This window comes from Argiope bruennichi, chromosome X1, assembly GCF_947563725.1.
Source record: "Argiope bruennichi chromosome X1, qqArgBrue1.1, whole genome shotgun sequence".
Lineage (NCBI taxonomy): Eukaryota > Metazoa > Arthropoda > Arachnida > Araneae > Araneidae > Argiope > Argiope bruennichi.
Window position 1 is genome coordinate 81,740,866 of NC_079162.1, and position 14,762 is coordinate 81,755,627.

Here is a 14,762-nt window from a genome sequence, read left to right on the forward strand (position 1 = left end):
ATTGAAGGTTATCAAAGTATTTATACAACGGGACTCATTCATTTGAAGGAGAAAAAAAAATATTCCATGTTGGTGTGAATTTTGAAAGTGTTTGTAAACGCATCGTATCAGTTGTTTATAGCGGCTGGTTTCATTTATGCAGATCTTATCAGTGCCATGTTTAAAAAGGCTCTTTTTTTTTTTACCACCGTCTATTCTATTTCCGTATTGGCTGATTCGTTAACGTGGAATGCGTGGTCTTCTTGTATTGATGTGCAAACATAGGCTGATAAAGATTTGAGAACTTCAGGAGCTTTCGATGATCTCTGAAGGAAGGGAGGGGGAAAAAAATCAAATTTGATGCGTTGGTGGATACTTATTAATTTCTGTTTATTCATTTCATTCTGACTAAAAATATTTATTTTTAACTGTGTTTTTGACCATTTAAAATTAATCTTAATATGATCCAAAACAAGATCTTATAACATCGCAGTATAATGTTTTAATCTTGATTCGTATGTTTTGATTGCATGAGTTGTTGCATTCTGTGCATAATGATTTTTATCTTGCGTTTTTTACGAAAAGACTATCGGCAAAGAAAAAAAAAAACATGCTATTAGAAGCAAAAAGTAAAATTCTTGCCGATAGTTATTATTATATTATATTAACGTTATATTAACGTTAACACGCGTTAATATTAACGTTAACACGCGTGTGTAAAATTTAATTTCATAAATAGAAGATTTTGTTGCATTGCGATTAGAATTTATTTTGAAAACTTCATTAAAAATATAGAAAATATTGCGCGGAAATAACTCTGGATCTCGGGAAAGCAATTTTTACACTATTAATATAGTCTAAAAATGATTTTTGTACAATAATATGCTGCGATTATATTTTGGAAAAACATAAGAATTTCAATTAATTTTTAATTAATAAAAATCTTATCAAAATTTTGGAAAACTTTAACTTGAGGCCTTATTACACAAAAAAATAACTGTGCCGAATTCGGTAGCTCCAATGAAACATTACAATCTATAACGAATTTAAAAATAATATACCTACCTAAGATCATTATTTTGTTAATTAGAACATAAACTTAACTTAAGAATGTCAATATAAAAAAAATACAAAGGCATGGTTAATATTTTTTCTTCCTGACTTATACATTTTTACCGTTTTTTCAACTTCGGCAAAATTCGGTTCACCGCTACCGCTTTCAAATTGGCTCAAGGTGAATGTCAATATTCTTAATCTTTTATTAGATTTGTTTCCTTTTATAGATAAATAAATGTGCACGAAATATTTCCAAATGTTGAAGTAATTTTATTTGAAATTCTTAAGATATCTTCAAGTGCTATTTAAATGATAATGTATCTGTGAATTTATTTCTTCGAATTTTCCCCTTTAAACAGGAACACATTGAATTTCGATTACATCCAATAGCATCCGATTTGGTACTGAATCTACGTTCAGAAAATCGATAAATACCAGAAAACTTGTCTTGCATATTTAAAATGTGCAAATTTCTTATCATTTCTGTTTTTAGGTAGGAGTAATGCTGGAACGCCGTTTTGGGATCACTTTATTCTTTTATTTTATATATTTTACATGAAATCGATAAGAAAAAAACCCTTCCTTAAAACACTGCAATCGTTGTCTAAACCTAACTTTCTTAAATGTGATGGATATTTCAAACTAATAAAAGTAATAAGGAGGCACTGATAAATACTATGTGAAAAGATTAAAAATATTAACCACTGCGTTGGATAGATGTGCCACGCATGTCGAGATGCCTTTGTCACAAAATCGCTAACGACCTGTAGCACACCTCACAGGCAATTATCACAGATGTAAAAATGATGTTCGCGGCCTGTCAATTGATATTGTTTATCTGAGAAAAGTTTAGAGAAACACAATCGAAAACTAATTCATTTAGAATATAAATCTTTTTTCCCATTTCTATAAGGTGTCGAATGCTTTGTGTGGCCTCACTGCGAATTACAGTGAATTGTTTTGGCACGCGCATCTCCTGAATCGTTTGCCAACGCAAGTAGTTAAATATATTTTATATTTTTATTGTGAAAACGATTGATATTTTCGATACTATTTACTTGTAAAGTGATTTTACCAATATTTTGTTGATGCCAGTTTACACTAGTAAATTCATTATTCGGCCACAATGGATTAATGTAAGGGGTGATTTAAGACTGACAGAATAGGAAGAAAATAATGAACTTCTTTCACATAATTCAATGACAGGGCATAAAAATGATTGCCCTTTGAAATTTTGTTTCATTTTCTTTCTGTTGAGTCGAATGATTCGCTATATCTTCTTGAGCTCTTTATTTTGTTGAAATCATCTTTAAAATTTAAATTGATTCCAAACGATTTAAAATTATCATACAATGGAGTAAGATTTTTTTTTCTAGACTGTCGTGTCATCAATGGAAACTTGTATTGCTGATTCTGAAGCTGTCATTGACCCTTGAGCCAAGCATACTGTCCGCGCTAGATCGTTAAACAGATAGTTTTCATTTTTATCTTAACCTCCTATTCTTTTCTAAGTTTCTAGTTATCTTTGTCAATAAATTTTATTAATCCTTTGCGGTCGGTGTTTTGATAAGATTCATGCTTATTAATAGTAGAGTACAAAAGACTTTGTGAAATGCATCTTTAACCTTTTACCGGTTTTAACCTTTTGCACTTAGAAACGAATTAGGATTCTAAATATTATTTATGTATTCATGTGAATATATGGACCTATTTTAGTTCTTCTTAGCCTAAAAAATAGATATTTATTGGTTGACCCTTCCCCATAAATTAGTAAGTAGCTTTTTGCAACACTGTGATTTTTCTATAGACTATTGAAATTAAGTTTGTCAAAATGATGCCACCTGAGAGACACTTGCACGTGCAAAAGGTTCATTTATATGCGGATACATTGATAGTAAGAATGAATATTTATTAACAAACTGTGATGCAGGCACGCGGTCAAAATAGCAAAATACTTCGATAGCAAATTTCAGATATTCATCCATTATTAAACCCTTTAATTGTGGTATTTGAGCTTGGTTCATCTATCGAAGAACTATATTCTTCAACAGATTGGCTAAAAATTGGCTAAACTTAAGCCATTCGTACGCGTTCATATTCGAAACTTAAATTACGTCAAGTCAATAAACTTTTCAAGTTTTCCATGAATTCTTAACTGAATCAGTACAATATCTTTTCAAATCAGAAAATGTCATCGAATTAGATATGGCTAAAGGGTAAGGGAACGAACTCAACGGATGACTGGGCATCCGAAATTCGCTATGGTCTTTACATCAGATTTATAGATATGTATCAAATTTTGGACCAAATTCGTAAAAAGATTGTCTGTCTATGTGAATGTGGTGGCCAAAAATGCAAAGACTGCATAAATTTTGGACGTTGTCTTTACCAAAATTGCAGATGTGTATCAAATTTTGTCCCAGTCGATCAACGATAAGAATGCATGCTCGAGAATCACCAAGAATCAAAGCACAAAAAGGAACATACACTAAAGTCGAGATCAATATATCCTCTTTTGTTTCTGTTTTTCCCGATAGGAGATATGAGAAAAGACGTAGCTTTCCATGTTTTGAACTTGATACGGTGAAGATTAAGCTTCTGAGAAAATACTACCTTCTGTATTCAGCTGTTGAAATGTAATTTCTTATTATATACCGTCCACTTGAAAGAATAATAATTTTTCATTTCATCAAACATACATCCTCCAGACATCAAAAACTTCAGATAAAATTCATGGAATTCCGGATAGTTGTTGGAAAATAATCTATAAGCTCGCCGAATCCTTTAAGTAAAGATTGAATTGAAAATCGCTTATTAAAAATCACTTATACACACAGGAACTTATCCATAACTTAACTTGTGAAAGTCTGTGTTCATTTTTGTTTCTTAGTGCATTGTTATTCATTCAGTAGCTAAATCTCTCCCTCCCTTCAACGATTTCTCTTTCCGCACTACCCCCATAAGCTTTACAGGAAATCAGTTATACAAACACCGGTAGAAGCTTACAGAGCGATAAGGATTCTTTTAATTCCCCGAAAGCAGCAGGAGGATTGGGGATAAAACTTGTTACTTGTGTTTCCACGAAAAATTCACCTTTTTCTCTGTCTGTTCATCCGATAAGTGAAACGTATAAAACGTACTCTTTAATAGGTTTATCGTGCAATTGAAACGGAAGAGTGCTCGGACCTTCTGGAGCTGTTTAACTTTGAAGATATTACCACGCCACTTAAAAATTACGAGAATTAATTATTAGTTTCTCTTTCCGCGTTTGTGTCCAATTTTGAACTATGCAAAACTTGAATGCATTTTTACTAATTTTTTAGCTCTGTAAATTGGATATTTAAATTTACTCACTGTGTGGATCTTTTGTTTATCTCTTAATTTATTTTATATAATTTTAAGCAGAAAACCGTGGTGACCTGATGTCTAAGTCTCGACTGTATTGATTTAACGGATATCAGGACTCGACTGTATTGATTTAACGAATATCAGGACTCGACTGTATTGATTTAACGAGTACCAGGACTCGACTGTCTTGATTTAACTAGTACCTTCGGTGGAATCGGCTTTCAAACCCACAACATCCCAGACTTGAAAATGAGATTTAGCCACTAGGCCACCGCGATTTTCCTTTTTCTCTAATTTCTCTCACCTCTGCATACTATTTAGGAGATGATATTTAAATTCGTTGGGAACACTATTCCTTCACGGATAAGGTGCGGAAGTTTTGAAAGGAAGGGGATTTCGAGCTTAGCTTTTGTAACTGACATCTAATCACAGTTCAAGATTATGAGATCCTTTCCAAATTAACCCATTTGCAGCTTCAACACGGGATATAAATCTAATCAATCCTTTAAAAGCTAGAAAGCTAGTCTGGAATCCTCTTCAAAACTGCCATCATTTCTGGTTGTTTTAAAACAGGAACTATTATATTATGTATGCTATATGATGATCCAGATGTTAAATGCTTATTTATTTTTTGTAAATTAACTGATTACAACTATTGTAAAATTTCAAGAAATTTATTTATAAACGTTATTCCGAAACCAAAGTTAAATGTCACTTTTTGTTGCCTCAAATCTACTCTAAAGAAGAATGAGGCCATTGAATGGATGGAAAAAAGGGATTGAAATGATTTCAGATAGAAATTTTTAAGACCTTTTATAGAAACCATGATTTTTCACAAAGTATCTAAAGAAGTATATGATTTATTATATCTTTATACACAAGTTTCTTTAAAAAAAGAATACGCTAGTTTTAAGTTAAATTTTATCTCTAATTCCGAAAGGAATTTCTTTCCCCTTTTTTTTCCGTTGATAAATCAATGTACACAGACTTTACGCCATTATGAAAATTATGAATCCATTATAAGGCTATTTTAAATAACCTAACTAATTTTTTGTGGAGGAGAAAAGTTAAATCAATGCTATCTGGAATATTTAATATTGAATTTCTAATGCTTTTATTCACGCGATTATTTTTTGAAGTGAAACATCTAGAATGATATGCTCAAAAGAAGAAATTTACAGCAATTGTTTCTCACTTTTCCTTCCTACTCCTAATTATTTTTCTTGGCTTTATTTTATTTTTTAATAATTTTCTTTAATAATGTGCACGGAAAATACTTGCGTCTTTGTTTTTATTTCATCTTTATATCCTTTTATTTAATTTGTCTTGTTGCATTTTGTAATCGATTTTTTTCTCTCTTCCTTATACGCTAAAGTTTTAAAAATTACAGAAATTTTGTTACATAAATCTGTACTTAAGCCAGAGTAGTAATTAATTTAAATGGCAAAATTTACCAGGGCATTTTGAGAATCACAGATGATGTATAGATTGAAATAATGACCACTGCCTCGAATAGAAATGTGTTTTTTAGAAAGTTAAATAATTTCGTAGTCGAAGGGGCGAAAAGCTGTTATAAATATTCTGTATAACAGAATTCGTTATTTAAAATGCAAACTCTTTAATTTTGTCAAACTCTCTAGAGTTTAACATAATTAAAGAATTTACATTTAAACCCATGTAAAAGAACCCATTAGAATAACATGGGTTGCTTGGCAATCCACACTTGACTTGTAGCACTCTAAATATTATTGAATTGAGTTGTCATTCACTATCATTTATTATTATGATTCTTTATCAGTATCAATGAGAGATAAACTGTATCTTGTCTTTTTCAGCGGAAGAAGGTGAAGAAGAAGAGCTCCCAGAGCCGGTGTTTGTTAGAGCGGGGGCGAATGTGTCCCTGCCTTGTGCCCCGACTGAAGGCCCCGTCCGCAGCCTCATTTGGTGGAAAGAATACCGGAAGATAGTGGAAGTGCATGACGAGCAGACCACCCTCTGGGAAGCAGAGCCACATATCAACCTGCTGAGTGATGCTCTCTTCCTGCGTAATGTCGTCTACTCGGACTCTGCCGATTACCAGTGTCAGATCAATGACGAGCAGCGGGCTTCCATTCGTCTTCTGGTTCAAGGTGAGTCACCTTCCACTCTTTTTGTTCTTCTCCAGCTGTCACGCAATGGTGTTCATCACCCACGGAAAGAAGGCCTCTCAACCAGTTAAAATGCACATTAATGAAATGTCCATGGGAGTGGAAGGATGTCTCAGTGTGACCCTGAGCGATCGGCTTACTTTCATATCTTTGCATGCAGGGCTGAATATAAAACATGTGTTAGACCAGTGCCATTGGTTAGTGTCATGTTCCTTAACGGCGATTGAAAAAAAAGGACACACACACACACAAAAAAAAAACAAAAAAACAGGTGATCAGAAAGAAATTTTATTACATGCACCTTCGGTTGAGCAAGAGGGGTGTGGCTTTTCCAGTGGCTTTACTAGAGTAAATAGTACCCGATACAAAATATATTTTCTTTTCTTCATCATATTTGGCTTTAGAAATGACAAATGCACTAACATTTTGTCACATGCTGTCCTCTTAAGACCGGCGATCTGTCATCTATATCTCTCTTATCCCTTTTATTGCTATGCCACTGCACTTCCCTTAACACATTCTGTTTTAAAATGTGGGTAGAACTAGCAATGCCGTGCTTTTATCTTCTCAGTTAAAATGAACTTTTCTCTCGAAATATTGAGCAATATCCTAGTGGGTGTAACAACTAAAAAAAAAAAAAAAAAAACTTTTTTTTTTTTTTTTTTTTTTTTTTTTTTGACGGGTACAGCCATTATTTGTATTTATGTTGCAGTTAAGTCGCAATATAAGCAAATGAGATTTGTAACAGTACTGTCTGTGAATGTGTTAACAACGAGACTTCTGTCGGCGGAAGGCAGATTTCTCTCTTGCATAAAACTTTCAAGACTTAACTCAGATCAAACTAGGATCTTCTAATGTGTTGACTATCACACCAACGGGGTGGTTATTTTTAGGCGTAGTGAAAGTAAATGGCAACCTGGACATAACTTTTTTCACTCCCATTCGTTACATTTGGTTTTCAAAGTTGAAATAAATGCAATTATATGTTGTTCTGCTTGATTTTTTTTTATGATTACTGCGAAACTTTTGACAATGGCTTTGAAGTGAATGTCCGGTTTTGAAGTTTCGCGCGTTAGAGCTGTTAATAAAATAGCCCTTTTATTTTTCATCTGAACAACAATTTTTACTGTAGCTGCTAAAGTTATTTTATAATAATCAATTTTTTTAACATTTATAACATATATTTCTTAATTTTTTTTTATAATGTGCCAAAAAGTAAATGTTAGAAAAATGCAATGAATGATTTAAATGACAGTTAGTTTGATATAAAAATTCTTCCTTGCTTTAACTAAAAAAAAAAAAAAATTAAAAAAATATGCATAATAATTTTTTTCGCATTTCCTAAAATTTATAATTTTGTAATGGCTAATTTTTTTTCAGGAAATTTCATTGTCATTTTCCGCTCTAAATCCTTTTGTAATTACCATACTATCTAATTAGCATAAATTTTAATTCTTGTGGACGATCTCCTCCGTGTTGTTATGACAAATTTTCAGCCAATATGACTATTTAACATGTTGTTGTACAAAATATTCTAGTACATAATTCTTCTATGAACAATTGAACGGCTATAATCATCATTTGTGATATATCAAGAAATGAAATTTCTCTTATTTTACTGTGGTAATATCCTTAATCTCTTAACTGCCATGCCCCTTAAATGCATGTTATACATTATCGAATTACCTTTTCTCAAATTTTTAGGATAAAAAACATGAAAAAAATGTAAAAAATTAAAGTGATTTTAAACTATAGCATTCTAAAATGCTGTAATTAGACAGAAACGTTACAAATATTCTCTAAGAATCTCGTGTATTCTATGGATTCTTAGCTGCATCATTGACTCAGCACATTTCCGGAACTGAAGATGTAATTTCATTAGATCGTAGCGAAAACAAAGTAGTTCAGGGATTAAAGTGGAGCGGCAGTTTGGAAGATTACATATACTCATACGAATTTAAATTTGCTTGATTTATCGTTACTTAATTCTTTTTTTTCAGTGATAAATAAAAAATGAATGATAGTGTCGGTAATAACAAGCTGGTGTGGATCCCGTACAGAAATACTGGGTTTAGAAAACCTTCACATACTTCTTAATATATTATGTTATATTTGTCATAAAAACACTTAAGTTTGCATATCTAATTTTCTTTTTTTTTGGAAATTTTCAGTGGAATTTCTTTTTGTTTATTACGAAACAATTTAACTTTTGACATATTCTCTATATTTGGGGGAAGTTTCTCAACAGAGAAAGGGTCGCGAATAAGGTGAACTTTAGAAGCCGTGTCACACTTTTTAACATCAGTCTTAAACTAATAAGCAAGGGAATATAATATATCATATGGAAGGAAAGTAACGCATCAGTCGTACACCAATTTTCAACCAATAAGCAAGGGAATGTTGAAAAGTATTAAATTGAAATGTCTGCAGTTTAATTCTTTCAAGTCTGGTTGTATATTTTCTGGTTGTATATTCTATATGCGATATTTACTTGGTGGTATATTTATTTTATACCAACTTTTCCAAAGAAGTACAAAATACGTCCTATTTTAATCCAAATGTACCGAAAACTCTTAAGGAATCTTAATATCAGTATAGACTCAAGCTGTCATTCCTGTATTGTATTATGCTAAACTTAATCATAATGCTTGTTAACCATAAAAATCTTGAAGGGGATATGTTATGTACAGTCGCATCTCCAGTTATCAAAATTTTTCTTGTTTTCATCGATCGTAAATTTAATAAAAATAGATTTTAGAAAAACTTTTAGTGTTCTAAAAAAGAAGAAACTTTTTATTTTAATTATTTTATATTTTCGTGCCATTAATTTATGATTATTATAAATATAATAAAATCTTGGAATCAATTTTCTCAAATACATTAGAAATGATGTCATTCGCATAAAATCAAAATTTAATGAAAATTAACTTCCTAAATGAAGTTCTGGAGCGTTTATGTTTGCTTGGATTTCAACGTTAAAATTTTACAGCGCATTTTACGTCCTGCACCAAGTTAAATGAATTGAAGCATGTTGATGAAACGAATTAAATATTAGCAAGTATAATTTGTTAATTTACTAGGTATGTTTTTGAATATATACTTAATATTTTTGTTTACAAATTTCACAGAAATATTACTACAAAAGAAGATTTTGTTTACAAATTTCACAGAAATATTACTACAAAAGAAGATTTTGTTTACAAATTTCACAGAAATATTACTACAAAAGAAGATTTTGTTTACAAATTTCGCAGAAATATTACTACAAAAGAAGATTGTTTACAAATTTCACAGAAACATTGCTGAAATAAAAACGAAATTAAAATTCCTTAGGATTATTCCCTTATCTTTCTACAGTGTAAGACAAAATATAGTTAAATATTTGTATAAATAATAAAAGCAGTTTCAATTTCTTTGTAGTAATAAAAAAAACATGATTGTAAATTATTGATAAAGATATGTTAAAACTCGTATTAAAATTAAAGGAAAGCTGTATGAAAATTAAGTTGGTTAAAAAGATAGTTTTAAACTTTAGGATTGATCAAAACTCATTTTTGTCTAATAATATTTCTCGAAGTTATCAAAGAAAAATTCCAAAATTTTGATTAATTTCTAGTAAAATTTTTGAAAGAAATCACTTCGAGACGCATATTTTTACCCTTCTAAGACATATTTGCCAAATGTAATAGCCCTGAATCTAATGCTCTGGCCTGTAGAGCACCAATAGATACACACTCGCACCGATACATATACATTCACTTTTATTATTAGTAGAGATAATCTTTTTCACCTCAGCTTTTAAGTACCGTTGTGGCCTGGAGGTGGTTTTGCTTCGTGACCGGAGAATCGCGGGTAGACGAACCGTCGTGTATACGGCCTCGCTGCCGTCGAGGGTCAAACATCCTCTCGCTGGTGTGCTGTTCCAGTCAGTCGACTATAATTCAAATTTAAAAACGGGATGCTAATATTACTAAATTAAACTAAACTTTTAAATGTAAAAATGCGAAATCAAAATGATTAACTGCGGAAATTTAACACACAAATTATAACTAGCGCTTGACATTGCATCAGTGATAGATGAGACTTTACCTACTAAATTTTGTCAACTGTAAAATGTTAAATCTGCGATTCTTTTTAACATTTTATATCATTTTTCTTGGTTTTTTTTGTTGTTAAATTTATTTTGCACTATTAATATTTTTCCATATAATTACGGTAATTTGAAATGAAAACAAAAATCATAACTGTTGCTTGTGACATAGCATCGAAAACAAATGAGGACTAATTTCTAAATGATGATGATGAGGTTATTTCCAAATTTTCGATTCTTTTTAACATTTTGTCCTTTTTTTTAATTTTACATTTTTAATTTTGTACCATTAATCTTTTTCTGATAATGAATGACAGACAATGTAGTATTTAGATATTCTAACCATTTTGTCATTTAGCACATTTGAGGGGAATTCAGGCGATCAATTTTCTTATCAATTGACCGAAGTTATTATCTGTTGTAACTTCTTCCAAATATTTACAGTTTCAAGAGAACCACACCCTAAGGCTTTGGCATTAATTTACATTATATTTCCTTTGTGTGCACGGAACGGAAAACCATCCAAATAAATGCACGATTATTGGTGTGGCTATGTCTTTAACGTGACAAAATATTCTTTTTTGAATTAAAAAAAAATAATTCGATTTTAAATGTATTGAATATTACTCTTGAAATTCAAAGTGGTCATAAAAAAATATGAAAAATGTTTAAGAATGCTAAAGGAAAAATCTCAGATCGTGAATTAGAGCATTTCAAGATCTGAGAATTAGATTAAAATATCGCGTCAGAAACCGTTCACAAGTTTTAAAACATTTGAAATTTTGATATAATAACTGGAATCGCTAGCGATATATGGCATTTTGTGATAACATATAACAATGGCATATCGCATAAATCATTTGAGGGAATTTAGTTATTCTATCTGAGCACTGCATTCTGCATTTAAAAAAAAGTGTTTTGACAGATTTGACATACGGATTGCAATACAACATCGACGATTTGTAAAAGAACAGAAATTTTAAACTGAGTCAGTCTTCTTTATTTATGAAAATATTTTCAGATTATAAGTTTGATTTTTGTAGGTAACTTACTTGAATTAGAGCGTTTCGTCGAGATTATATACAAATATCTTAATGTCGAAAATAGCATACTACAAAGTACACTAAGTTTTGAATAGTAATTAGAACCGTTAGTGACATACGGCATTTTGATACGCCAATCACTTATCACATATAAACATTTAAGAACAAATGTAACTAACCTATATAAATGTTTTACCTCAAAAATGTATATAATAATTCATTATTTAGAAACTTTATGGAGTCTTGTAATCAGTTTTTTTTCCTTCAAGATTCTCAAATTTCATTTAAGTGGCATAACTTTTATTAAATTATTCAGTTACCTTATAGTTCTGAAAATATTAAAGTAGTGTATTGTAAACAAGAATACGTAAGTGGGCGAAATTTGAAAATTCTAATACACCAGATTTCAGTGAAAAGTCGATAACAAATTTTTATCTTTACAAACATGAAACAAGTCTCTTTAAATTAAAACGAGTTAATAGATTTGTTGCATTTTTATATTTTGATGATGACTAAGTATAAACACTTCTTTTTCTTGGAGTCATAGATGACTTCATGAAAAACCAAATTTAAAATACAGTGGTAAGATATGCCGATATCTCATCTCTTTCATGTAAATAAGGATTTCGCCCGAAAGATAAGTTTTGCCCTAGAAATCTCTTGGCGCCGGAAATAACAGGAGGCTATGACTATGATAAGCGTCATTCTGATCGATCCTCAGAAAGTTCACTCGCTCCTTCCTGTATCGATTAAAGGAGATGAGGAATTTCTTCAGACTTTCATTAAATCTTCCCATAACTTTATTTCGAGGCCATCTGTCAAGCTGAAATTGCTTGGCTTAGCGTAAAATATTTTCGGAAGCTTATCTAGAAGTCAAATTTATAAATACATATGAATCATAAGTAAAGTGGGCATGGCAATATTTTTGCTTTAATTTTGATGATGTTGCTGTTTCTGACTCATATTTATTGGAATAATCACCATAAAATTTCATATGGGGATGGAAACAGCTGATGCCTGAATTTCGTCTTTATAGTCAGAATGGGCTTGGAGGAATCCGAAACTCGAATTCGTCTTGTACAAATGGAAAGTGGTTGGCTTAGCTTAAAATATTTTCGGAAGCTTATCAAGAAGCTAGATGTACAAATACATATGAATCAAAAGTGAACTGTTCATAGCAAAATCCTTGTTTTAATTTTGATAACATTGCTCTTTCTGATCTATTTATTAGAATAATCATTATAAAAACTCATTTGGGTATTGTAACAGCCGGTACCTGAATTTTGCCCTAGAAATGTGCAGGTCTCGTTCCTTGCGTTCGTCTTGTGTAATGAAAAATCTTTATTATAATAGAACTCCAGTTATCCGAAGTATTATTTGGAGGCGGAAAAGATGTCAAAATTGGGAAGATAATAGTGAGAACGTGGTCAGAGCTTTATACCTAATTCAATTTGTGGTTTTCTTTCATGTAATTCTTACAGTATTTTCAGTTTATGTTTTTTGAGCTTAATTTTTTTGAAGATATAAATTCCATTTTTAGTAATTTACTGTGCGTTCGATCTTGGTCCTGATTCATCCCCATTCATATCATTGTTAATTTATATATATAATATATATATAAGGTCTCTGGCATTCGATAGTGCATCACCTCAAACTTTCGAAGAAATCGTTTTTAACCCTTTGCACTCCTATGTCCAATCTGATTGGCCATTTTGCAGGATGTATTGTTTTTCTTATTCTTGTTGAATAATGATTATTATAAAAACCGTATAATAGCATTAAACTTTCACATTAATTTTTAGGAATTATAACAAACCTGCAAATATTTCTGAAATTTCTAAGCACTAAAAGGAATTCCTATACTCTCATATGTATAAAAATACATCTCACTACTTTTCGGCATACAAAAGGGTAAGGATTATAAATTAGATTCTTAATAAATTAATTAAAATCCAAAATGAAATTCCATAACATTGGAATAATTTTTTTAAAAATTAACATTATTTTCTAAAACAAGATTAAAATTTTGGTATTTCCTTGTAAAAATGTGAGAAAAATCAGGAAGGATTTATTAAGTTAAAAATAATTACTTTAATATCTATCTATTAAAATAATAATCTCTAAAATAACGCAATACACCTAATAATAAAGAGTTAGCATTTTTATATATTCTATGATAAAAATTCGAACGAAAAAATATTTAAATAAAGTTACTAAAAAAGGTTATTACTATTAAGTGTTATATTTAATATTATGTGTTGTTCAATTATTTCGAATTTTGTAATTTTTAAATAATTTGAAATTCAATTAATATTGCATGAATTATAAGCATGATAATGTACCAAAAGATTATGAAATCTCTCTAGAAAGTTGACCTATGCTATTATATTTTATTACTGAAATAAATAATTTATCTCGTATTAAAATGATATTCGATTGTACGTCTTTCTCGATTGAATGTTGTTTTGGTGCAATCCCTTGAACGATATGCCAGAGATTTTACTGCATATAAAACAAGTGAACGTTAACTCTATCTCTCTTATGCATGTATTGTGTTATAAAAAAAATAGTAGTTTATCCTTAGCATCTATTAACAGTTAAGAATTAAGATTCCTAGTAGTTTAACGGCTTCAAACCCGAGAATCAATATTGAATCGAAGCAAGAAAATAGCAACAGCTTTAGAAGCCCACATTATACCGTTTCTCTACCCCTGACTTACTTCCAACCCAACAAAAGACTGCTTCTGACCTTGAATGGGGTCAACGGACTTCAGCTCTTTTTCAAAATAGTGTCCGCCTCTCATTAGTATATGACATTGCAGCTTTGCATGAACGGCGTGTTTTTTCGCCATTTGTTTAGTAGAGAAATAACTAATCTGTATACTACATTAATAATGCCTGCAAACTCGCTGCTTTTAATATATTTAATTGAGATTGCTTCCAAAATAATATGGAAATTCCCTAATTTCAACCTGACGGCACCACAATAAAATTCATTTTATCCAAAAGTAAGTGTTAAAGAAAAAAACTGCTTCTGAAAATGAGTAGAGCAGGAGGAAAAATAGGAAATTTTTAAACTGAAAATGGAAGTAAAGATTT

The 14,762-nt window shown here is 30.8% G+C and overlaps 1 protein-coding gene across 2 annotated transcripts in view; it reads left to right on the forward strand.

Annotated features, from left to right (window-relative positions):
- The window catches only part of LOC129958411 (tyrosine-protein phosphatase 99A-like), a 150,542-nt gene that overhangs the window by 42,131 nt on the left and 93,649 nt on the right, over positions 1–14,762 (forward strand). For both annotated transcript variants that reach the window (XM_056070893.1, XM_056070894.1), the window contains exon 2: positions 6,219–6,512. In XM_056070893.1, coding sequence (XP_055926868.1) covers positions 6,219–6,512 — 294 coding nt within the window. The remainder of the gene's footprint in view (positions 1–6,218; positions 6,513–14,762) is intronic.